The 27636-nt window shown below is 36.6% G+C and overlaps 1 protein-coding gene across 4 annotated transcripts in view; it reads right to left on the reverse strand.

Moving 5' to 3' along the window:
- Positions 1-27379, reverse strand: part of myripa (myosin VIIA and Rab interacting protein a) — a 30244-nt gene extending 2865 nt beyond the window's left edge. The window contains exons 1-12 of one of the 4 annotated variants that reach the window (XM_048163216.1): positions 27125-27379; positions 25745-25904; positions 13117-13338; positions 10100-10236; positions 8308-8388; positions 8043-8140; positions 7860-7940; positions 6954-7079; positions 6625-6796; positions 5904-6469; positions 2197-3618; positions 1974-2033 (exon numbers count right to left, since the gene is read on the reverse strand). In XM_048163216.1, coding sequence (XP_048019173.1) covers positions 1974-2033; positions 2197-3618; positions 5904-6469; positions 6625-6796; positions 6954-7079; positions 7860-7940; positions 8043-8140; positions 8308-8388; positions 10100-10236; positions 13117-13338; positions 25745-25854 — 3075 coding nt within the window. In that variant the 5' untranslated portion in view covers positions 25855-25904; positions 27125-27379. Of the gene's footprint in view, positions 1-1973; positions 2034-2196; positions 3619-5903; positions 6470-6624; positions 6797-6953; positions 7080-7859; positions 7941-8042; positions 8141-8307; positions 8389-10099; positions 10237-13116; positions 13339-25744; positions 25905-26687; positions 27047-27124 lie in introns of those variants that run through there. The other 3 variants (XM_048163214.1, XM_048163215.1, XM_048163217.1) reach the window with 3 other exon arrangements.
- Between the last annotated feature and the right edge of the window lie 257 nt (positions 27380-27636).

The following is a 27636-nucleotide window of genomic DNA, read 5'->3' on the forward strand; positions in this document are numbered from 1 at the left end:
GAAAGCCTGCATGGAGTTTGCTAAAAAACACCTGAAGGACTCCAAGATGGTGAGAAATAAGATTCTCTGGTCTGATGAGACCAAGATAGAACTTTTTGGCCTTAATTCTAAGCGGTATGTGTGGAGAAAACCAGGCACTGCTCATCACCTGTCCAATACAGTACCAACAGTGAAGCATGGTGGTGGCAGCATCATGCTGTGGGGGTGTTTTTCAGCTGCAGGGACAGGACGACTGGTTCCAATCGAGGGAAAGATGAATGCGGCCAAGTACAGGGATATTCTGGACGAAAACCTTCTCCAGAGTGCTCAGGACCTCAGACTGGGCCGAAGGTTTACCTTCCAACAAGACAATGACCCTAAGCACACAGCTAAAATAACAAAGGAGTGGCTTCACAACAACTCCGTGACTGTTCTTGAATGGCCCAGCCAGAGCCCTGACTTAAACCCAATTGAGCATCTCTGGAGAGACCTAAAAATGGCTGTCCACCAACATTTATCGTTGTCCATCCAACCTGACAGAACTGGAGAGGATCTGCAAGGAGGAATGGCAGAGGATCCCCAAATCCAGGTGGGAAAACTTGTTGCATCTTTCCTAAAAAGACTCATGGCTGTATTAGATCAAAAGGGTGCTTCTACTAAATACTGAGCAAAGGGTCTGAATACTTAGGACCATGTGATATTTCAGTTTTTCTTTTTTAATAAATCTGCAAATATGTCAACAATTCTGTGTTTTTCTGTCAATATGGGGTAATGTGTGTACATTAATGAGGGAAAAAATGAACTTAAATGATTTTAGCAAATGGCTGCAATATAAAAAAAGAGTGAAAAATGTAAGGGGGTCTGAATACTTTCCGTACCCACTGTATAATTTCAACTTTGTATAAGTTGACTTAGTTTGTCATAATTTTGACATTTTATGCTTCTTATGTCATAATTATGATTTACCAAAGCATGATTTTTTTTCCTTATCTGGCAAAAATGAGCCTCCATACTTAAGGCTGATTTATACTTCTGCGTCGGACCTATGCCGGAGTCTCTACACCGTAGGCTACGCGTCTGTTTTCATTTATTCTTTTGCGTCGTTGTCCGCGCCGACGTGCATGCAGACCACAAGGCAGTGTTTGCAGTCATGTTGAGTATCAAGGCAAAAGCCGAAGAAGAATCAGCTTGTCTTGTATGTTGTCAGAGAAGCTTACTAATAGAAGTGGCAAATAGGTAACGAGTTTTGTTGCAGTATGACTGCATGTGTCTCCTGAAACAGAGCATATTTTCATTCCTATGGAAGTTGAAAACATTCTCTCTTCTCCGAGTGTTCCATGTCAGTTTTTTGGCCAGTGGGAGGGGTTCTAGCAGACCAATCACCGCACTTGCAGTCCACATAGAATTGACGCGTTGTTACATTTTTGAAGAGGTGCACGTCAGGCTACGTCGTAGGCTACGCGTGGTACAACCTACGGCGTAGCTATGGCGTACACTCGACGCAGAAGTATAAATCAGCCTTTAGGCCTAGTCCACACGTACACTGGTATTTTTATGAACGTTTTTATAGTTTTTCTTCCTTTTTCAGTTAAAAAAAAAAAAAATCACGTCCACATGAAAACACAAAAACGCTATGAAGCGCTGTTAAGAGCATGCCAAACCAACAGGTGGCGATATAACCCTAACCATAAAGCCATGTTGGTCAATCAGAAGATTGGAAGGTTCATGCAATCAACCTCATATCTGTGAATTTGTTACAATACGCAATGCTGCAAAAACACCTTGAAAATTGCTAATTATTTATCGATTAATTGTGCAGGCCTAATAGAATGTAAAATACATAAAATATAAATGTAATACACAGTGAGACAAGAGTCAGACAGCAGATGAAAACTTACAGAAAAGAGAGGAAAGGACATGTACAATAGCTTAGTAAATTATGAGTGTATAAATGAGAGCATATCCTGTTCATATTAGCATATTACAGTCTTCACCTGCTGTAGTATACTGGAGATAAAATGTAGGTTTTTCTCTTTGTCCAGCATGTGTGCATTCTAATGAAGTTCAAAAAGAGGCAGAAGACATAGAATGAAATAAGAAATTAGAAGAGCTTCAGAGATTAATTAGCAGATTAAAGCATGTTAGATGCAAGCAGGTTACTGCAGCCTGAAGCGATTAATGTATTACTGTTATAGTTTACTGTAGTATAGTTGTTACCTTGTAGACCTCCTCCGGTGACAGATACTCCTCCTGACCAGATGGGGCACTGTGCTGAAAAACGTTCTGAATTGTGGGGTCCTTGTCTCTCTGCTCCCTCATTTCAACCAAGTCACGTTGACCTTTGCCATCTTTCCCTCGAACCTTCCCTTCTGATGATTTGATGCATTGCTTGTCTTCTGTCTCCTCTGTATCTTCAGTGCTGTTATTTAGTGCCACAACTTCATTGATTTTGCCCTTCATTTCTCTTTCCTGTACCTTCTTCGATTCTCCACCAACAAATGTTGTCTCATCATCCATGTCCTGTTCAGTTGCATTCTCCTTCTCTTTTATCATCTCTAGTTTCTCTCCCTCACTTCCCTCTCTGTCTAAAAATACCCCATCGCTAGTGTAAGCTTCTATGTGTTCTTCCATATCATCCAAAACCTTCGCTACAGTATCGATGATACTATCAAATTCCATTTTTCCATCTTGACTTACAAATTTACTCAAAGCCAATTCACAGGATAAGGCGTCTCCCTGCTCCTCAATATGATCAACCATCTCAGTATTCTCAGCTCTGCTCTGGTGACCTTCAGCCACATTTCCACCATCTTTTATTTCTGCTTTTCTCTTTTCAGTCTGAACGTCTCTCTTGTTCTTTGTCTCCTCACTTCTCTCATTAGCGATCTTATATTGTGCATTGGTCTCAGCAAGTGTCTGTTTTTGGCTCCCAAAGGTCATTTGTGTCTCCTTCTTGTCCTTTTGTCTCTTCTCTACATGATTTTGTGTTGTATTATCACGTTGTACCAATTTGTCTCCATCCGTTCTGTCATTTACCACCAGCATCTTAGTTCTCATTGGTTGATTTGCAGTTTGATGCTCAAACCTGTCCAGTTCATCTTCAGTGGAGGAAAGTAGTGTCTCACTAACCTGACTGGTCAACTCTCTGAGTTTGGAAGTCAGATCATCTTGTTTCAACATCTCAGCTCTCATTACTTGATTTGTGGCTTCAATTTCATCTGACTTTTCTTTTACAGCCTTAATCTTCAATAAAGCATCTCCCATAACTTCATCTCCCACTGTTGCTTTTGTTTCACCATCATCATCCCACATTTGATACTCCAACCGGTCCAATTCATCCTCAGTGGAGGAAAGTTGTGTTTCTCTGACTTGACTGGTCAGCTCTTTCAGTTTGGAAGTCAACTGCTGATCTAAAGATCCAACCATACCATGGGCTCTATGATTCGAATTGCTGGGAGAATTGAGATCAGATCCAAATGGATCAGGGGTCACAGCTCCAGAGCTCAAGATGTCAGGAGTAGCAGTGTCTGAAGTGTCGGCTTCCAAAGCATGATCACATGGTCTTTTTCCATGCAAGGCTAAGTCTTGTTTCACATGACGACTCTTCACCAGAGAATCAGAGAGTTGGCTATTAGAATCCTGCCGATAAAGAATCATAGTCATGAAATATCATGATGTAATGCATATGAACAATGTGTTTAAACAAGATTCAGTTGTTAAATAACATTTCAAAGTGTTTAAATTTATTTTTGACTGTTTTTTATGTTTATGTATATACTGTAGTTGTACCACCTGACATGGAAAGTGTACCAACCTACATATACTTGAAATTAGCAGTTTTTACCAGTATTTGAGAGATCTACAAACCTTTTTACTCTGCCACACGGATCAGTTGGGGCTCTCTGGATGATGCATTATCATGTTTACTGTTATTACCTTGTCAATTCTTAATAAAAGAGCCATGTTTGCAGTTGTGCCACCCTGACATTTGAGAATTTACAAATTGCTGGACAAAAGTTTTTCGATTATCTCTATAGCTTTAAAACTACTGATATTTATAGAATTTGTTTATATGAAAGGTTTCAAACCTAAAATTATGCCATAATATTTCAATTTTTCATTTTTTATTATTAAGACACCATTTTAAATAGTTTTCTTAGTTTGTTAATTTGTTCGGACAGATGCACCACCTGACATATTGGGGGTTTAAGATAACGAAACATAAAATAATATGCACGTCAAGTCATTGAATTGTGACGTTGGAGGAGACAGAATGAGCAAGAGGGAGATTTGAAGAAAGACTGTAGAAAAAGAGATGGCTGAGAGACATTACAAAAGAAAAAAGCTCAAAAGAATATCACTGGAAAACGAAGGGTTATGATCAGGAAGGAGCTTTAGGACCTGCGTTAAGATTAGATAACCTTTTCAGCACTTGAGAGAGCTAAGCGGGAAGGCCTGAAAACAGACACGGAGGCTGCTTTGATTCTGCTCCATACGTGAGTAACATTGGTTTTAAGTGTCATTGATTGTCTGGAGCTGCTGTTCTGTTGGCAACAAACAACGAACACTTGTTTGTATTTACTTTTGTGTATTATATGTTCATTTTGTGTGCTTACTTGTCATTCGTTCATCATCTTCACTTTATTTTTCATGACTCAATTTGTTGCACTTCTGCTATGATAAATAGGCATCCACTCTTGCATTGCAACGGAGGCCAGCTAGTGAGAGCTTGTGCAGACTGACGACTGCTAGAGAATACGGTGTTTGCTGTTTAGCGTCCTTGTTAGTTGATCGGGGTTCGAGACAGGGTTGCCAGGTTTTCACCAAAAAAAAAAAAGCCCAATTGTTACTCAAAACTAGCCCAAATCTGCATTTTTGGTGGGGTTTCCCAGGTAAAATTGGCATTCCAGTGGCTAAATATAATGTTATTTGGGGTCACTTCAACCTACGGACATGAAAAACAACCAGTGGCAACAGTGTTAAAGTAGCTCAATTATGCTGAAATACCTCGGACTTGGTAACACTGGTTTGAGACCGACTCGGAGCAGGTTGGTTAGTATTGGAGGGTGAGCTTTGGAGGCGGAGCAATGAAGAAAGTGGGTTGATTTCAAATATCAACAGTGTTCAGCTACAACTTTGAGAAATAACATACCCCACCTAGGGCTGGGCGATATATCGCATGCGATTGTCACGCGCATTTCGTCAGTAAAGCCGGTTCCCTGGTTGCCGCTAAATCGCCATCACCTGCTTTCAGATGGAGCGGCATTTAATAGACAGAGCCGTAGATCACTGATAAGCCACGCAATATCGCATTCATATCGCAGATGAATCGCCTTCGATAATGAACGCGATATTGCGTGGCTTATCAGTGAACTACGGCTCTGTCTATTAAATGCCGCTCCATCTGAAAGCAGGTGATGGCGATTTAGCGGCAATCAGGGAACCGGCTTTACTGACGAAATGCGCGTGACAATCGCATGCGATATATCGCCCAGCCCTAACCCCACCATTAAAAAATCAATATTCATTTCATTCTGCTTTCTATAGGCTGGTCAGAAATCATGAAATTAATTGCAAATTTTTAATGATTGTATTCTACTGACAGTTTTTAATAGAAAGAAATTATTATTTATTGTATAGGTTCATAAATTTTATATTAGATTAGTAGTGGGTATAAGACAGATTTTTTTTTTTTTTTTTTTCCAGAAGATATTATTTGTATTGATATTTGTTTTGGTTCAGCAGCAATCATTTAATTTTTGAAACAACACAGTATAAATGGGTCTTTATATATGGAAATATATAGCTGTCTTTATATGTTAGGAAAGGGATCATTATTTGGGTGTACTTGGCATCAAAAGGTTTAAAAACCCCTGCTCTAATTCAAAGCCAATACATGTTGTACAACAAACAGTCATTCTCACCGATGCAGCCAAAGACAACACCGACTGTCCTTTCCACTCTGCCTCCTCTCTCTTATTTTTCCTCCTTCGTCGTGACCTCTTGACCCTGCTGTCCTCTAGGCCATCCTCACTGCTTTCAGCCCCTCCTTGGTTGAAATTAACATCCCCGAGGGTCGAGCGTCGGGCGAATGAGGGTCGCCTGTGATCTAGTGACACTTTTCTCTTCAGGAAGGGCAGCATAGTTTTGTGGGGCATCGGTACATCCTGTCCTGAGGAGTTCTCAGTGTCAGCATTCAAGGTGTGTTGTGATTGTGCATCCAAAGGCAAGGTTGACTGTCGGCTGTAGGATTCTGGGTAACTCGACTGCTTATTGGCAGACAATTTACGACGAAACTCTACCAGTGCAGCGCCCCAGCCCCCATTAGCTTCAGGCTCTGTTTCGGAGCCCATTTCGTCATAAGCTGACACCACGCCAGACTCCCTTTCTAGGACGCTGTAGACCAGACTTTTGCGCTTAGTTAAAAGGCCCGGTCGAGAGAGTAGGTTGCTCTGATAAGCAATCCAGTTCCCATCAGGACTCTGTAACACTGAGGACATATACACAGCATTTAGACAAAGTATATAAAATGGAGGTGGTCAACAGTTTCAACAAGTATAAAATGTTTTTAAAATCTCTCTGTTATAAGCAAGAAGAGTTAATTAACTGATTAAGAATTTTATGGATTTAAGTCAAAGATCTAACTGGAATTGTCCAGTCGGTCAACACTCCTCCAGCTAGGCATGGCCTGGACAGGCATCGTTTCATCTATCTTCATTTCCAGAGCATGACTTTTAGAGGCTGAAGGTCTTGACTCAGTGTTAGCATGCGTGTCTGTTTTCTCATCAGTCACAACAGAGAGAGCTGAGCGAGACCTCTGAGAAGAGAGGAGACGTTTTATTCAGAAAACATCGAAGCAAAACAGCAATTCAAAAGCATTACAGTGCATTAGTCAGTGCATTCAATAGTCAATCTCAAAAGTGGCCAAAATTGCAGGCGATTGAGTCTTTGAAAGAAATAAAAGGCCAGTGTACCGAGAGACAAGCATCGAAGGCACTCTGGATTTGTTCAGGAGAGGTCTCAACAATGTTCTGGCCAGGCAACAGGTCCAGATTACTCCCAGACTGCATCTCAGAGGGATCCATCCTCCGGTGGACAATCTGTTGTTTAAATATTACAATATAATTAGTTTATGCAAACATTGTAAACACTGATAAATAATATAATCATTTAAAATGTATATAATAATTAAAATGATATATAGTATCTTTATAGTCAACATGCCGTTTTGATGTCAAATCAAGTGTGTGAATATATACAGATACCCAGATCTTGATACATTCAGATTAATGGATAATTTAAAATTATATATTTTAAAAGTATTGAAATAAATAATACATAATTATGCCTTTATGTTATATACATACTTTATGTGTAAAATATATGTAAAATAATGGGTAGAATATGCTCATGGCTTTATTTGATCAAAAACATAGTAAAAACTGTACTGATATTGTAAAATATTATTATAGTTTAAAATAACATAACTATTTCAATATATTTTAAAATGTAATTTATTCCTGTGATGGCAAAGCTGAATTTTCAGCATCATTACTCCAGTCTTCAGTGTCACATGATCCTTCAGAAATCATTCTAATTAGTGCTCAAGTAGCATTTCTTATTATTATCAATGATGAAAACAGTTGTGCTGCTTAATATAGGATTATTTGAATCATGGAAAGTTTAAAAGAACTGCATTTATTTTAAACAGAAATCATAATATAAATGTTTTTACTGTCACTTTTGATCAATTTAAAGTAAGTATTAATTCCTTTTTCTTTTTTTTTCTTTCTTTAACTGACTATATCACTATATACTGAATTGCGGACAATGTAAAACTCTACCTTCATGAAAGGTCATTGCTAATGTGTGTTACTCACTTTCTGTACTATGGTTTTAGCCAATTCATCTATCAGCTCTCCTCTGTTCTCTTGCAGATAATGAGCTTCGTTCTGCTTCTCCTAAAAAATAAAATGTCAAACAGTTGTCATGTCAAACTTGCCAATTTACCGAGTAGCAAGAATTAATGAATGAATGAATAATCTTGTATGAGAAAGTCTTACTTGATTGTCAGTCTGACTCTCAGCCTTAGCAATGGCTTCATCTATGGCCTCTTCTGCCACCCGCATTGCCACGCTAATAGTATCAGCCATGCTGTGCTCTGGAGAGAAACATAAAAATTAAAGCCTTTATAAATAGAAAATTGCTGCTCTGTACTTATGCCATATCATTATAATAAAGTGTTTTCAAATGTTCACTGAATGAAACTAATAAAATACTGATATAACAAACCATACATATCTAAATAGGATATATTTGATCACAAACCTTTACTTTGCTTGTAGAATGTGGAGTCGCTCTCATACACACTACTTTCATTGCAGATGCTCTCCTCATTAGTGCTGCCCTCTGTTGGTGCAAAAAATATTACAGCTTATTTCATCAAAAAAGAATTTCTTTAATAAAATAGAACACCCACAAAATAAAAACGGTCAGTTTCTAGTTTTTTCATTAGTAAACTACTATTCTCAATGCTGATAAGCTAGGACAAAAGTGGAATATAGAGACGGGCTCAATATGAAAAGGGAAAGATTAAGTACAACCATATGCACACATTTCTGTTGTTGTTGTTGTTCTTGTTGTCGACAAGCGGTTCCTGAGAGATTCGACAGCATTTCTAGCTCTGACACATGATTTAATAACCATGTGGACAGGTTTCTCTCTCTCTGACAGACAGTGTCTCATTCTCAGAGAGCTGTCGGATGACAAATCATTTGGCGGGTAACTACTGACATATCAATATGGACTCAGCTTCACATAGAGCTCTGTAAAGAGCCGGTGAAGGTCAAGCTTCCTATGAAGTCCCCATCTACTGCTCTGTGAAAAACACCTGCCCTTTACATTTGAGGCAGTGTTTACACCTACACTCTACCGAGGAGAGCAAATCAAAGTAATGTTATAAATCTAGCTTTTTCTATGAGATAAAGCTGAAGACTGATGTTGCAGCTTAAAAACCTATCCTATAATGCCATAAGCTTATTGCTCCATTCTTAGCACTTGTCCGACATTAAACTCAAACAGATTATCTTTCTAGCTTTTCTCTGCATCAAATTACCAAGGCTTGACCACACAGTGCAGAGAGTTTTGTGGCCAAAGCTCTTTGTCACTGTATTGCTTTTTTCTCTCTTCCTCAGAGGTTACAGGGGTCTGCTGAGGTGACAAACAACCACAGTCATGGTCATCCATTGTTAATGTGCCATTGGCCTTGCTTTTAACTGCCTTTCTCCTAATGGAGAAGACATTCTTTGTTCACAGTCCACAGCAAAACTGAAACGGAGGCTGAGCACAGATCATAACTCTTTGTGCACACAAACACAAGCTAAGGAGCTTTGAGCTGGTTTGGAGGAGGAAAATAATCTTTTTTTACACTTCTAAACAAAGGTGTACTGTAGTATATTTCTGGCTATTAGTTGCTGTACTTCCACAGTATATTTTCCAGTAGAATAGATGGACAGATGGATGGATGAATGGGCCTAATATAGTATTATTAAAATAATAGTCAAGTTGGATGCATCCATTTTTAAATAAACTAAATGTTTAATTTCTGATGAATTTAATTCTGTGCACCACTAGAATTTTTAATTTAGGAAAGCGATTAAAAGATTTATCTGTTAATGTAAGAAGTAAGTACTAAGTAATTATATGCATATATAAATTTTATGTGCTATTTAAATGTGTAGGGATCTATCAGGTCATATCAAACTGCACAGTGACCTTTCCTCCGTAAACAGGAATAATTCTCAGAAATCCTGCTGCTGCTAAATCGGACATAGAGGAGGTAAATCAGACCACAGGATCCCTGCCTGCTCTATACACTTATAAATAAGTGCTAAATACATGCATACACATGCAAACATAAACAGTGTAAAAGACAGTGCTAGAGCTTGAAGGGCAATCCAAAACTGAAATATCCACTGGATGCAGATGACATCTGAAATGGAGAAACTCTTTCATCTCCAAAATGTAGCAAATATCCACCAAAATACATTCTAAAATGTCATAGTGTGAAAACATCCTTTATTTTAAAGGAAGGTCATACAAAAGTCCAGATGGCGAGTACCTGTAGGCTCTGCTAGCACTCCACGCTCGGCCGCATGCCTCCTGTAGAGGTTCTTTAACACTTTGGCACTGCCAAACCTTTTAAAACGCCTTCTCACATTATTGTAGAACCATTCCAGAGACTGGGTATTCAGTAGCCTGAAAATACATGAACAAGGCCACATTATGATGCTTATACAAGAGCATTCCTGAGATTTTGTTTACTTTACACTGATTAAAACCTTTGACAACATAAGTACAGTATGTTATGATTATGCAAAGTATGACATTTGTCCTATATTCATAGAAACAAGGTCCTATAATCAACAGAAATGTCAGAGTAGACAGCCAAACGCACTTTTGAGCATGCCTGGGAACATATAAGATTGTTGTTTAGTTGGTATGCAGTAAGAAGTGTTGTAATAAAAAGGCAAGGAGAAAATAAGGGAGAATTTACTAGACAAAAAAAAAATAATAATAATAATAATAAAAAATGAAATAATAAAAAATGGCTTTCTGCTTCAGTTAATATTTATTTATTTATTTAATTAATTTTTTGTTGTATACTAAAAGCAAGAAAATCAGAAGAATCTTTATTCTTATGGTCCAGGGACAAAGCCAAAATTGTGTATCAATCAACAACTTTGGATAACACTTTACAATAAGGTTCATTAGTTAACATTAGTTAATGTATTAACTAACATGAACTAACCATGAGCAATACATTTGTTACCGTATTTACTAATCTTCGTTAACGTTAGTTAATGATAATCCAGTTGTTCATTGTTTGTTCTTGTTAGCTCACAGTGCATTAACTAATGCTAACAAGATTTTAATAATGTATTAGTAAATGTTGAAATTAACATTAACGAAGATTAATAAATGCTGTATAAGTGCAATTCATTATTACTTCATGTTAACTAATGTTAAATAATGAACCTTATTGTAAAGTGTTACCCAATTATGTTTGCAATATTACACTGACAACCATGTTTTTATAATCTGTTTTTTTTTGAGAGAGAGAGAGGTTTGAGAGGTTGGTTAAGACAACACAGCTGTTTTCATGTTTAAAATAGCATTCTGTGTCCTTTCACCCCCTGAGGACAAATAATAATTTTTCCCAACCGAAAAGTAAGAGGCATTTTATTCTGCTCATGGAAATGACATGCATTTATTTAATTGACTAGACAAAAGAAGCATCATATACTGCATATAAATAACTAGCATACTGTACATACTCTCTGTCTATAAACAGCAAAAAATAAATTGTCTGCTTCCATTTAATAATGTTCTAATACACTGATATTTGAAATGAAAACTGGAATAAGCATCAGTTTTATTACATGACAACAGAGGAGATAAATCTAGAGTGGATGTGTATAGTATCAACATTCAATTCCACTGATAGACGTAATCTCTGTTCAAGTGCGAGTGCGTATGTATAGATAAGAAAGAGAAGAAATAATCCTTTTAATAAATAAAAATGATATTTTGTATAGAACTGAAAGACTTTTGTAGGGCAAAAGCTTGTAAAGCTCTTGGGTTTCATTAAAAATGTCACAACACTATGGATTCACATCACATAGAAACACTATAAAAAGACAGAAAGTCACCAGTAAAAACTCTGCTTCCACAAAATCAATTTAAAACTAAACTGTAGGAATGTACTGTATTTGTCCTTCAGACTGCATATAAGCAGAACAAACATATTTCTGTCTTTGAGTATTGTGACCTACAGCACTCTGTGACATTTACAAAAGCCTTTGACTGCATATCATGTCATACTTGTATAATACATAATTATTTTGAAGACTGTAGAAGAGTGAACAATGTTGTCTGAACCCTCAATGGAAGTGCCCTATTATAAACATTTATTGCACTGTCTTTTATTAAGCCATGAGTATAAACACACCCGGGTCAATAACGTGACGGGAAATTATTTTGTCCAAAGGCCTTAATAACAATAAAAAACAAGGATTTGACATCCAAAGTATGTAAGGTAGTACAACTAGATCTCTTTTATTGAATCCAAAAGGTTTTAATTATATTTTGCTACATATAAATGTATTTTAAAGATTTTGAAGTGTCACAAGGTCACTCGGTTTAACCGTCCAAAGGCCAATACAGCCTTTTTATTTGTGATTAAAATATCTTAAAATGTAATAAATATATATATTTCTTATTCTAGCATGATTTTATAACATCATATATCAACATAGTGCAAAACGGTATTAAAATTATGTGTAGAAGTCATTGCTTTGTTATGAGAATAAATGTCAGGAAAAATGAATTTCATTGACGTCGTTCTGAGTAACCAATGTAAAGGCACAATTTTGGATCAAGTCATGCGGTCAACATCATGTGACAGGATGTGACATCATTCAGACACCTGCAAAAGACTACATGGTCGTGAAGTAAAGTAACTAAACTATTTGAAAAATTCATGTTTTCACTCCCTCATACACATGTACGCAATAATTGATTATAAAAACCACATAATCTCATTGTTAACACTTAATAAAACTTCAAAATTAATTATATCTCCATTACGGTTTTTTTACACTTTTAAAAACCTTATTCATCAATGACCCACCCACAGACAAACAGACGCTCAATATGATTTGGCATACGAGAGTCACAACTCATATGAACAGAAACGCATGCACATTTTCACATTAAAACTGTCCATTCACAGAACCACTCCTGAAACCCGTAGGATGTTGTTTTTGTTGTTTCGGTGGAAAAGAGCTCTTTTCAGTTCCAATAGATTTAGTTTAGATTGATTTAAAATAACAACTGTGTAAAAAACACTTCACTTCTTTTTTCACCAAACCTATATACTGTATAAGGAAAACTCTAATATCAACCAATAACCAATATAATTCACTATATCATTCATCAATAGTTTTTAACCCCTGATACCAACCAGTAACACAAGCATCATCAGCCTTTAACCAGCAGGTGTTTTCTCCCCTGACGGAGCTTCCTCTCACTCTGTCTCCAAACCACAACAGCTCTTGTTAGCACAGCAAAACTGACCTGGTCTTCTGGCAGGCGGAGCACAGCCAGCCTTTGTCCTTCTTACTGTAGGCGCAGCATCCTTTGCAGACGTTATAGCAACAGTCCAAGCAGGAACGCTTGGAGTTGAGCAGGAAGGTGAAGGGAGAACAGCAGCGGATGCAGCAGCGCTCATTAAACCTGTGCTGCCGTGACAGCAGAACAGACCGACTGCCCTCCTCAACCAGCGCCTTCTTCATTTCACTGGAGAGAGAGAGAGAGAAGGAGGGAGAGAGGGAGAGAGAGAGAGAGTGTATAAAAAAGAGAAAAACATATGTGATATAAAGTATGTGACTCTATAAAAAATGATACATAAGCTGATGTATATTATGAGTTTTAGGGGGATGCATTAAAAACCATTCATAATTAATCTCTATGTAAAGCAGGCTGTAGTGCCCTATAAGTGGATCATGTTCAAATGGCATCTGCGTGTTGACAGATGTACTGCATTTGCCCTTCAACGTCTTAAATCTGTCTGGATTTCCAGCCGTACTGCAGCCTCCAGAGATGAGAGCAATTCTGCAAAATTGCTCTGACATTTAGCGAAAAGACAAGAGACCTAACACTATTTAACAGAACACTATTTGCAACCAGCACACATACACTTTGTTTGAATTTGGTCCATTAGATTTATGTTGCTCAATTAAACTGATGTGCCTTTAGGATATGAATGAAAGGTTTAGTTTATGATTAACAAGTCAGAATTGTAGGGTTCATGCTAAGAAGACAATTAAATGAAAAAGTAAACTAAGAAATATCTTAAATATTGGCATCATATACATATACTGTGTATATATAAAGTATATTCAGTATATATACATACATACTGTATATATATATATATATATATATATATATATATATATACACACTCATCAGAGAGTACCAAAAATTGATGCACCTCTTGTTGGAAATATATGTTGTGGTGTTTTTCCATCAAGAGGTGCATCAATTTTTGGTCAAGATCTTGTATTGACAATGCAAGAGTCAAGCACTCTGTATAGTCTCCTAAAGACTCTCAATGAATTTAAGGTCTGGACTTCATGCTCCCTCCCAATCATTCTTTCACAATTTGAGCCTGGTGAATCTTGACATTGTCATCCTGGAATATGGCCATGATGTCTTCCTACTAGGGGTGTGACGAGACAGGTATTTCACGAGATGAGATGAGACGAGACTCGAGATTGAGTTCACGAGACGAGACGAGACAAGCTTTTTACACACTATTTTTAAGAAATCCTCAATGGTGAAATACATGACTAGAAAAAATATTCTGCAGGTGTATTTGAAATGTTTTTACTAATCATCATGTCATTTCAGTTCTACTTTCTGAGTATGAATTATCATATGCAGTAAAAGACAACAATACTCAAGTACTGTAAAAGGTTTTGCCACAAACTCAACTGACTGACTTCTCTTCTGTATGATTTCAGTCTCTTCAGACCTTACTGTACATGATTTATGAGCTTCTACAGCTTTTGACCTCCTAACTGAACTCCTTTCCACAAACTGATCATAGAAATAAAAACAGTATAAATAAAAATGGTAACACTTTACAATAAGGTCTCATTTATTAACATTAATGTATTAACCAACATCAACTAACAATGAGCAATATATTTGCTACAGTATTTATTAATCTTTGTTTATGTTAGTTAATAAAAATAGTCACTCATTGTTAGTTCATGATAGTTCACAGTGCATTAACTAATGTTAACAAATGAAACCTTACTGTTTGTGCTTAATAAGATTAAGAGAAAACTGTTATTCATTTTTTATGGTAACACTTTACAATAAGTGCAACCATTGCACTCTCTCAATATTCAAAGTGCAAATAAGACCAAATTTTTCTTTGATACAGAGCTAAGAGATGGTTACAACTACACTGCCCAGCCTAAAATAGCTTTCATATTGGGAGATATTTGCATTCATCAGGGAGCCGCTTTCAAAATGCGGGGTATTGACATCGCGTTTGAATGTGCGCTCGCGTTTACTTTCACTTTCACAATTGCGCGTAACTCTGTAAATATGGATCGGCGGCGACCGTTATCCAACTGAATTAAATGTTTTTTATTTAAATACAAAGCAAAACGACAGTGGAGGCGTAATGTAAACGTAGCGGTGGCACATTCTTTCCTAATCATCCTAACACTCATGGCAACATCACGAGTCTACTTTTCGCCTCGACGAGAAATCTCGTCACATATTAGTCTCGCGAGATCTCATGACACGAGATCTCGTCATACCCCTACTTCGTTGTTTAAGAAATGAAAAGCTACACACGCCATCCATTAGGCTTACAAGAACTGTTCCCAAACATATAACATGCTAGAAAAATAATAATCACAGCAATAATTATTGAGTCAAAGACTTTTAAAGAGTTAGTTCACCCAAAAATGAAAATATGTAATTTATTACTCACCCTCATGTCGTTCTACACCAGTACAGTTCATCTTCGGAACACAAATTAAGATATTTTTGATGAAATCCAATGGCTCTGTGATATTATAAAGCGATGAGAATACTTTTTTATGCACCAAAAAAACAAAATAACGACTTTTCAATAAAATCTAGTGACAGCCGATTTCAAAACACAGCTTCGAAGCTTTACGAATCTTTGTTTCAAATCAGTGGTTTGGATCGCGTTTTGGCTCACAAAAAGTATTTTCGTCGCTTTATAATATTAAGGTTGAACCACTGTAGTCACATGAACTGTTTTAAATATGTCTTTGGTACCTTTCTGGATCTTGAGAGATTCAGTGACATTGCTGGCAATGCAGGCCTCACTGAGCCATCGGATTTCATCAAGAATATCTTAATTTGTGTTCTGAAGATGAACGAAGGTCTTACCAGGTGTGGAACAACATGAGGGTGAGTAATAAATGACAGAATTTTCATTTTTGGGTGAACTAACCCTTTAAGTATTTATCTATTTAAATCCAAACTAGCATTTGTTTTTTTGTTTTTTGTTGTTGTTTTTGTTTTTGACTAGGCAGTATATTAATTTGAAGTTTATTAAAGTGTTGTCTAACAGCAATATCACACTGGCCTGAATATCATCATGACTGCATGGCTGGTCTGAATATCATCAGAACACAGAAAAAAAGTAATACAAAATATACTGCAATAATAAAAATATTAATTGTCAGCTTTTATGAATATTGTTCATTTTTACTGACCTTATTCATCTGTATGGCGAAGACATAAATGAACAAAAGTGAACAGTTTAAAATATGGAATTCAAAAATAAATATTGAAATTTAAATCATTTTTATATAATGTGTGATCATATATCAAATATTACTCTAAAAGCAAACATATGACTCATAGTGAGAGGAGCTGGCAGGAGAAGCAAAGGGATGAAAAACTAGAAAGGAAGCATTTGTATTGAAAACCTCTGCTTGAGGTGTGGCATTTGCTTTGTCTCTCTAAACAATGCCAAAAAAAATCATTTCGAATGATTAGAGCCACAGCATGAACGGATCGGCTCCAGTGAATACTGAGAGAGGGGAACTGAGGATAATCTCGGCAGATTAAAAACAGACAGACAGGAAAGAAAAAAATGGAAAAGAAAGAAAACAAAAGGCTGTAATAACATGATACATATGCGGGGATAATACTTTACAGTGATACCAGTCTTGAGACTATGGGCTTGACACATTTATAACTGCATTTTTGAGTGTATGTGTGCACAATAGTTTGGAGACACATTTGTGACAAAACCTCCCTTTGAGGACATATTGTGCATGCATATGCTTGTAAAAAACAACTCTTGCACTAAATCCAAGATGCATGCACTTCATAGATTAATCTCTAAATGTGACATTCAGACCCTACAGATACAGACTAGAGATTACAAACAGCCTTCCACCAGTTTGTCTGGGCTCAATCAGTGGCAAGATGAATTTAAAGTAAAGTAAATTATCATGTACTGTGATGATACCCCATCAGGGGTCTTTACACAGAACTTATAATTGGATACTCAGCAGGCCATTTCCACCGTGTTCTCAGAAACATGGTCTGTTGTTTACAAAGCAAACCATTGGCAAAGAACAGCAGAGGTGTCCTGTGCCAGTAGGTGCAGATCCAAGGGAAGGTCTACTAAGTGACCCATGCCAGATAGCCAGACTGGGCACTGGTGCGATGAACAGGGGGGAAACAGAAGCCAATATTTTATACTAAGTCATCTGACAGAGCAGTATCTATTATGAATGACAGGTTATATGCAACTCCAATACAAATTATTATCCCTTACTTTTCCAATGACTGTTACACTACAAAGTATTTATCCACAATACATTTCACGGCATCGTTTGAAAAGTTTCAAATGCACTCTTGTACGATATACTCGACACTATAATGGTCACTGGACAATATGACAGATTTTTGCATTTATTGGTATTGGTTGATATTGGACATTTATCAGTCAATATTAGGTATAGCCTATTTTATATTTTTATATCCATTAGATGATGGCAAAGGTAAAGTTATTTTTTAAATGCTGACAATTTAATAATAACACTGTTAAATGTATAATCTACGTTAACCGGGAGGGGACATGTTCGGTTTACTTAGTTTTGTCGTGGCCACGACATATTAACTTGTGGAAACATGATAATATATCATGGCCACAAGATATTAATTATTAACTCATGGGAATGTGATAAGCTGTGGCCACGAGATCACTTTTTGAGGTAACGACATCTTTATGTCGTGTTCACATGATGTAAATTTGTGGCCTTGAGATCCTATGTTAAGAAAACAACATATTTAAAATGACAAACTTCATTTAAGAGCTGCTATAGGCACCATCGCATGCAATAGCCTACAACAGGCAACGTTAATATATTAATTTCTTAATTCCGCGCTTTTCTTAATTAAAGGTGCCATAGAATTGAAAATTGAATTTACCTCAGCATAGTTGAATAACAAGAGTTCAGTACATGGAAATGACATACAGTGAGTCTCAAACTCCATTGTTTCCTCCTTCGTATATAAATCTCATTTGTTTAAAAGACCTCCGGAAAACAGGCGAATCTCAACATAACACCGACTGTTACGTAACAGTCGGGATCATTAATATGTACGCCCCCAATATTTGCATATGCCAGCTCATGATCGAGGCATTACACAAGGGCAGGACGTCTTTATGTGCACAGCTGAATCATCAGACTAGGTAAGCAAACAAGGACAACAGCGAAAAATGGCAGATGGAGCAATAATAACTGACATGATCCATGATAACATGATATTTTTAGTGATATTTGTAAATTGTCTTTCTAAATGTTTTGTTAGCATGTTGCTAATGTACTGTTAAATGTGGTTAAAGTTACCATCGTTTCTTACTGTATTCACGGAGACAAGAGCCGTCGCTATTTTCATTATTAAACACTTGCAGTCTGTATAATGCATAAACGCAACTTCATTCTTTATAAATCTCTCTAACAGTGTAGCATTAGCCATTAGCCATGAAGCACTATCAAACTCATTCAGAATCAAATGTAAACATCCAAATAAATACCATACTTACGCGATTAGACATGTTGCATGACGAACACTTTGTAAAGATCCATTTTGAGGGTTATATTAGCTGTGTGAACTTTGTTTATGCAGTGATAGTGTCGAGAGCTCGAGAGGGGGCGGAGAGCGCGCGATTTAAAGGGGCCGCAGCAAGAATCGGCGCATTTCTAATTATGCCTCAAAATAGGCAGTTAAAAAAATTAATAAAAAAAAATCTATGGGGTATTTTGAGCTGCAACTTCACAGACACGTTCAGGGGACATCTTAGACTTATATTACATCTTGTAAAAAAACGTTCGATGGCACCTTTAACAATAAATATAGGATCTCGAGGCCAAGACTTTACATCATTTGGCCACGACTTAGTTTCACGTTCGAGTTAATATGTTGTCGCCATGACAAAATGGAAGCAAACAGAACATGTCCCCTCCCGGTCACCGTAATAATCTTTAGCAAATCCCATCCATTTTTCATACTGTACATTATACTGTTGTGATGCCTAAATTCACTTGTAAATGCACTGATTTTAGTTTTTAGTGTTTTATTTCAAATTTAACATCATGAAAATAATTATGCAACATTAAAAGGTATTTTGTTGTTTTGTTATTTTATTTGTTCATTTTTGCAAAGGCTATGCTGAGATTACTATTCAAATTGAAATGTATAAACATTTACAAAATAAAATGCATTTTACTTTTAGAGTTCATTATTTTTTAATTAAGGTTAAATTAAATAAAATGTTGCGTGAGGATTTAGAGCTTCTCTGTACACACTGACACACAGGATCAATCTCAAAGAGCCAAATCTACAGTTGTGTTATGCAGCGCAAAGACTCCAGCAATGTAGCAATTACATGCCCTATTCCTGGAACATCTTGTTAACACAGATCAGCAGTGGTATTCCAACACAATAATGCATAGCAGTTGGTAAAATAAGATGTGGTGCTGGGAATGGCTCACTTCAGAGCAATGCAAGTAAACATGTACTAATCCCATATGATGGGACTTCAAAGTCTTTCTATGGAGATTCAGATTTGGATGCCAGTGAAGAACAGCTATAAACATAAGCTTTAGTATGCATTACATGATAAATGGATCAGCATGTAATTAAATAAATTGTCTTGTCGTAATTGTTTGTACGGTCTTAGATCAAAATGACCCATTGAATAGTGTCATACAAGCCGAACTGCCTGCTCAGAAACACTATGTTCTGTGTGCAGTTCCATAACATTTTCTCTTCATGTAATGGATTAACAGTTTCCTCACAAAAATGTCAGAATATACCATCTGTTTGAAATCTTTGATTTAATGAAATGGAAAATCATGGATGAGTGCATGGATAAATGAAGTACTCTAGGGTCTCTCTCTAGATGGTTTCCAAAAGCTGATTTAGATGAGTGGTTCCCAACCAGGGCTTTGCGTACCCCAGATGCTATTTACGTGGGTCCCAAGGGGTTTTTACAAAGTATGTAAAATAGATATAAAATAAATATAAAATTATGAAGAAGATAAGATACAGTGCATGACACACACTGTCCAATACAGCTACATTGCCGGCTCATTCATTTCCATCCTTCACTCTAAAAATGCTGGGTTAAAAATGGACAAACCAGTTGGGTTAAATGTTTAGCCCAACCTGCTGGGTAGTTTTATTTAACTCAACTATTGTTTAAAAATTACATTATTGCTCACTTAAAATAGTTTTCCTGCATTTGGTTTCCAGGTTTATATGTATATGAGTATGTATTTCAAATCAAATACTTTCCTACAAGAGGGAAATCATGTTGCATAGTTTCCCCTACTCAGAGGCTCTTTTCTAATAATCTTGTTTCTGTGCTCTTCCATTTTCTGATAACTCACTCAGTCCTGTTTGAAATTCAGAGATGCTCACCAGGTGTCAAGAGAGGATATTGAAAAGCTAGATGCATGCAGGCAGAACACACTTGGGAGAAGAAAAAAAAATGCTGTCTGCATTAAATGAGATGGTTTAAGTTTTTGTAGAATTGTGGGTCTTAAGAAATAGCTGTTTTCTTCAAATAAAAACTATATTTTTCTTATCTTTATCTTCAAAAGCATTTACAAAAAATACCTGACTATCAATATGGTATAGGATTGTATGGTACAGATATAACAGTGTAAGCTAACCAATACTCTTAATTGGACAAATACAATTTCCTGGAGCTCTGAAAGAACTAATGCATACTGTATTTAACATTATATCACAGAGGATCTGTGTACACATGGTATTAACATCCATCTCAAGCAATCCGAATAAAGTGGACAGCCAAGACAGATCCTTCACGCTGCCATTAACATGCATCTCAAATATCTACTGTGAGCACTTGTGATCAGATTTTGAGAGAATAGTGTTTTTGTGACTGCAGTGTGTTTCTGCTTTTCTTATCTAAACTGCCTAAAAGCATGAAATCAACTACACTGAGACATTGTTTGTTTTTGTTTTTTTCCAAATTAATTTTTTGCAACATTATTCCTACATCCTGTTCTAGCAAACAAGCATTTCCAACAACAGAGATTAGCATGGCCAGAGTTCTTGTCTGCAGGTCAGATAAAATCATAGTGCCAAACAAAGTCATTAACCAAAGTGTTTTTATCACAGTGATGAGTAATGTGCTTCTCTGTGCCAATGTGCCATACTTTTTTTTGAAAAAAAGACAAAACAATGGGGGGCAGAGGGGAAGAGTGGAGGTCAAACAGAGATTACAGGCTAAATACATTAAACACACTAAATAAAGATAATGGGTTATGTTCCATCCTTAAAAAAGAGTTAAAAGTCAGGTTCGGTATAGTCTCACGTAGCCAGACCTTCAGACTGACGGCAGAAGGTCTGGACTCTATCGCAGCTTTCATTGGCCAATGAAAGCCCCAAAGGCCATCTGACTGACATGTAAAGCAACCAATCAAAGATCGTTTTGTTCCGCGTCATGTTTAGGAGCGTGAAAATGTACGTACAATAACAGACCTGTGTGTAAAACACTTGGAAGAGTCTTTGCTGCGAACTTTACATACTTCACACACTTTTTAAAATCCAGTGTTTACTTGATTCTGATATGCGCTTATTGTCACAGTTGTAAACACGACAGCTTTTTTCTTCCATGAGGGGGTTTGGCATCATGGCATCTATACCTGAAACAATTTGTCCCAGAAACTTTTCCCTCCCAGACCTGTTGCTGTCTGCGTTTTCCATCACGGTCTAAAGTACCATGAAGATTAGGCAAATTAGTCCGGTGATATACGACTGCGCGCGACTTTCCAGTTTCCGCTGGATTGCAGTATGTCTGAATTTCATACATACATTCATACTATATAGAAAATACTTTTTTAAATGGTTGCAAAACAGGTTTTAATCCAAATGTACTAACTACTATTACAGTATGCAATTTCAGATGCAGCAAAGGTGTGCAAATACTGGTGAAGGTAACACTTTATAATAATGTTCAAATATAAGTCATTTATAAGTTATTAGTTATTGAAGAACTTATCATCATCACAAAACATGACTATATGTTCATAAATGATTAATAAGTGATATGCTAACATTTTGTGAATGTTTTGTTAGTTCAGTTGTCATTTATACATTACTAATACTAATTACTATACTAATCATTTACAAAACACGACTAAATGATTAATAAGTTGTATGCTAACGACTTACAAATGTGTTGTAAGTTATCTTAAAAAATTAGTAAATCATAAAATAAACAGATCATTAGTAGATGGTTAATAGGTTCTTAGTTTATATATTAATCACTATAAATCATTGAAAAATCTGTGTCAAAATTGTATCATTATCTTAATAAACAATGGTTAATCATGAACAAATGATGAACAAACAATTAGTAAATGCTCAGTGTATAATTTATTGACGTATCGTCACGTTGTAAGCTGGTCTGTATTTAAAAGCACAAACATGCAAGTATGCTAAAGCAGCATAGGCGCCGATCCCGTGGGTGCTCGGGGGCTGGAGCACCCACGGAAATGGTTGAGCACCCACGAGAAAATACGAGATATTCTCCATTGATTTTAACCAATAAAAATTCGATATAAAAAAATCGATCGGAGCTTTCAGACACAATCTTCACCCTTTTTTATAGTTTTTTATAGCCGTTTCAATGGCGATTTTTTTTAAAGGTGCCCTAGAATTAAATATTGCATTTATATTGGCATAGTTGAATAACAAGAGTTCAGTACATGGAAAAGACATACATTGAGTTTCAAACCCCATTGCTTCCTCCTTCTTATATAAATCTCATTTGTTTAAAAGACTTCCGGAAAACACGCGGATCTCAACATAACACCGACTGTTACGTAACAGTCGGGATCATTAATATGTATGACCCCAATATTTGCATATATGCCAGCCCATGTTCAAGGCATTAGACAAGGAAAGGCAGTATTAACGTCTGGATCTGTGCACAGACAAGGTAAGCCAGCAAGAACAACAGCGAAAAATGGCAGATGGAGCAATAATAACTGACATGATCCATGATAGCATGATATTTTTAGTGATATTTGTAAACTGTCTTTCTAAATGTTTCATTAGCATGTTGCTAATGTACTGTTAAATGTGGTTAAAGTTACCATCGTTTCTTACTGTATTCACGGAGACAAGAGCCGTCGTTATTTTCATTTTTAAACATGTGCAGTCTGTATAATTCATAAACACAACTTCATTCTTTATAAATCTCTCCAACAGTGTAGCATTAGCCATTAGCCACAGAGCATATAGCCTCAAACTCATACAGAATCAAACGTAAACATCAAAATAAATACTTTACTCACATAATTCGAAGCGTGCATGACGAACATCTTGTAAAGATCTATTTGAGGGTTCTATTAGCTGTGTGAACTTTGTAAATGCGCTGTAATATAGTCGAGAGCTCGTGTGGCAGGGAGCACGCGATTTAAAGGGGCGGCGCGCTGAAAAAAATCAGTGTATAGTTAATGATGCCCCAAAATAGGCAGTTAAAAAAATTAATTTAAAAAAATCTATGGGGTATTTTGAGCTGAAACTTCACAGACACATTCAGGAGACACCTTAGACTTATATTACATCTTGTGAAAAAGCATTCTTGGGTACCTTTAATGGCAAACATCGAGAGCGCATCCAAGTGATGCGCGAGCACAAATGGCTCTGCTCTCGATCAGATATATGCGCGCTCAAACTTAAACTCTCCTTGCCTCAGATATCAGCGAGACGAGAGCATGTCGAGAGCGACAACACTTGTGAAAAGAGTGTGCTTTCGGGTCGAAATTGTCATCTTGCTGCATGGATATAATGCAAATAAAACATCCAGTTGACGTTAATTTGAGTTAAATAAGAAGCAACCTAGCGCTGAAACGTGTTGTTTTTGAAATCATGCTGAGGAACAGCGGCTCGTGTAGTCTTCAGACATGCACGTCAATCTATCGCTTGACTCTTCTTTCAGAGAAATCACTAACAAAATGCACACAAACATGTCCCTGCTCTTGATATATAAACATTAATGAACTTCTTTAAACTTTATGAGGAAAAATAACTAAATGAGGGCAAATTCGAACCACCGACTGAACCTCTGACTCTATTAACAAAAATTCTACCACGAGACCATTAGGGAACACATAACCTAAGTGCGGATTTATCTGTAATATAATATTATTATTGGGCACACACCGGCAGAAACATAAATCGGCGTCTATGTAAAGCAGTATTTCTAAGAAGCATAATTTTTTTGTTTTCAAGTGAATGAACATTTATAAAATTACTTATATTCAGGGGATTCCAGTGGTTTATGTTATGTTCACCCAAAAATGAAAATGATCCCATAATTTTCTCAAGTCATCCTAGGTGTAATATCTAGGCCCTTCCCAGCTTTGTTATGGCATTGAATAGTTCCCGAGTTTTGAATCTCCAAAAAGCACATACATCCATCATAAAAGTAATTCATACGACTCCAGTGGGTTGATAATAGTGCCTTATGATGCATAGCGATAAAAAAAAAAAAAAAATCCATATTTAAAAGTTATAATCACTGGCTTCCAGCAACAGCCATACGCGTGTTCATGGTCGAGTCGAGTTCCAGCGGAAGGGTGACCTTTATGAACATATAGTCATGTTTTGTAAATGTTTAGTTCATGCTTAACAAATAAGCTATAAATGACTTGTAACTGAATTAACAAAACATTCTTAAAATGTTAGTGTATGACTTATTAATCATTTATGAATGTATAGTCATGTTTTTTAAATGATTAGTTCATCATTAACTTATAACTTATAAATGGCTTATAACTGAACATTATTATGAAGTGACACCAAATATGGGTCTCATATAACCAAGACACAACCTGAATCTGTCTCTCCTGATTGATAAACCTACTGTATCTGTATCTCTATCTGTATCTGTAGGTCAGAATCAGATTCCTTTAAAGCTGAAATCGTATTCATGGTGGGCTCAGGGAAGTGAGTCACGGATAAAGAGGGAAGGGAGGGCCTTTCCTGTCATTTTGTTTCAAAGTATGACAAAGAATGATGGGAACTTCCTCATGCTCTCTATCAATGACTGGAATGCCATTTGGGTGACATCACAAGGGAGACGATGCTAAAATAGATCATTAAAAATGGATTTTGAAATGTTTTAATTTGTAATGCTTCTGAAAGAAGTGTCATATGCTCACCAAGGCTGTATTTATTCGATCAAAAACAGTAAAAACACTAATATTGAGAAATATTATTACAATTTAAAAATTGGTTTCTAATTTATTCCTGCAATGGCAAAGCTGAATTTTCAGCAGCCATAACTCCAGTCTTTAGTGTCACATGATCCATCAGAAATCATTCTAATATGCTGGTTTTGTGCATTTCTTATTGTTATAAATGTTGAAAACAGTTAGGTTGGAAGTTAAAACAATGTAAAAGTCTTTACTGTCACTTTTGATTAATTTAATGCATCCTTGTTGAATTTAAGTATTAATTTCTTTAAAAAAAAATCTTACTTACATCAAATTTTGACTATGTAACCAATGTAGTTTTGAACAGGAGTCATAAAAGTGAGGCAAATCCATAAAAGTGACGCAGAAGGGTGCATGAGACTCACCTGAGCCGCGTCTCCTCCGTTTTGCGCAGCTGCATGTCCCGTTGCACCACCTGCATCACATGCTCGGCCTCCACATCCGTCAGACCAGAGAGATCCAGTTTACGCCCCATCCTTCACCTCTACGGAGCTAATAAGATACCTGCCGGGTCCCAACTGTTTGCTGAGGATAGTGATGGAAGCAGAAAAGAGCAATTTAATAAAACAAAAACAAAAAACAGCTGCGCCACTGGCTTTATAACATGTTTGAACTTACAGATGTCAGATATTGTTTTATTTTACGAGGTTATTTTTTTAATTTCATACTCTGACACGGATTGGCTAATGCTTCATAGTGGCAGCTGGGAGGTAAATCTGAAGACAAAACAATTTTGTAATTCTAACATTGTTTCATAATGAAATCAACATAATACAGTGTATTGCAAAAGTCCAAAGTAAAAGCTCTTGCATAAGGTTGTTAAATCAGTCTGCAGCTGAGGCACAAATTTTGTGAGGGCCCTGAGATTCAAGACCCCAACAATGACATTTTTATCCACTGCTGTAGACGTGTTCTTTATTATTATATCTGAGGCTACTGTGATAATTCTGGCATATCATAAAAAAAGACATGAACTTTGCCACATGCCTGGGGTTGTGACCTTGCCTTAAACACTACAGTGATGTAAAGAAAATAAAAATGTCAATTGTCTATTTTTAGAAAGCTAGAGTTCCAACTGTTGTTATTGCTAACTAAAACTATTAACAATCCTTTTCGCTAATTGAAAACAAACCTAGGCTTTTTGTATGCACACTGTAAAACTAACAGATCCTTCTCCTCAACCTCAAAACCATCTGCTGAGCCAACAGTGAAAGCAAACAAAAAGCTTTTGCCCATGAGCTATAACTACAATTCATCTGTCAGAAAGTGGCAATGCATTAAAGGGACAGTTTGCCATCATTTACCCACCTCAGCCTCAGTCATCATTCCCTTTCGACGCATCTCTCTTCCCTTACAATGAAAGTGAATGGTGTCTGAACCTGCTTATCATCTCCTTTTGTGCTCCACAAAAGAGTCATGAACAACATGAGGGTGGGTGAGTATGATGACAGAACTTTAATAAGTAAACTGTCCCTTTAAACCAGACTTTGTGACTGCTTAAGTCGACAGTATGATCCCAAACAAGCTGTTCATGCTGAGTTTGGATAGCAAACCACTTTTATACAAGATGCAGGTCTATTCCTTCATGAGACAGCTTAAAGTTATAATAGGCTATATATTTTCTGTTCTAATACGATTTCTACTGTAGGCACATGTATATAAAATCTATCATAAAAAATAAACCATACTGGATACATAAAAATGCTACATTGGGAAGAGCTAGTTTATATTCATGAGGCGCTTACCGTCGCGTCTTCACCTCAGTCGCTCACGTCGGCTCTCTTCGACCAGCGACTGCCAAGCTGTCAAGATTTGAAGACAAACTCATTATAAATGTCCGCAGACCGTCTCGAATCAATACGGTCGGCTTTCAGTGTATTTCGGGCATGTTCGAAGTTAACCTTTTGACAAGTTTGACCAAAGAAAGTCAAAAGTCTCTTAAGAGAAACGGAGCGCGTGTACCTGCTGTGGTCTCATGCCATTAACGACCACGAGACCTAAAATCTGCCAACCTCCGGTACACAGGGCTGCAACAGTGCTGCTAATCCACTTTTTGGACGTGTTGAAGGCTGATACCATATTGAGAATGGTTTGTTAGTTATAAGAAGATTAGTCACATTAATTAAAAAATGTGTTGTTTGTTTGTCTGTGATATTTGATTGACAGATTTTTCATTTATATTATTTAAAAAGTTTTGACTGTTACATGTTGCCTTGTATTCTTATGTCACTTTTTTAAAGAGATTTTATCTCAAAAA

The sequence above is a fragment of the Megalobrama amblycephala genome, linkage group LG17, assembly GCF_018812025.1.
Source record: "Megalobrama amblycephala isolate DHTTF-2021 linkage group LG17, ASM1881202v1, whole genome shotgun sequence".
In the NCBI taxonomy this organism is placed as follows: Eukaryota; Metazoa; Chordata; class Actinopteri; order Cypriniformes; family Xenocyprididae; genus Megalobrama; species Megalobrama amblycephala.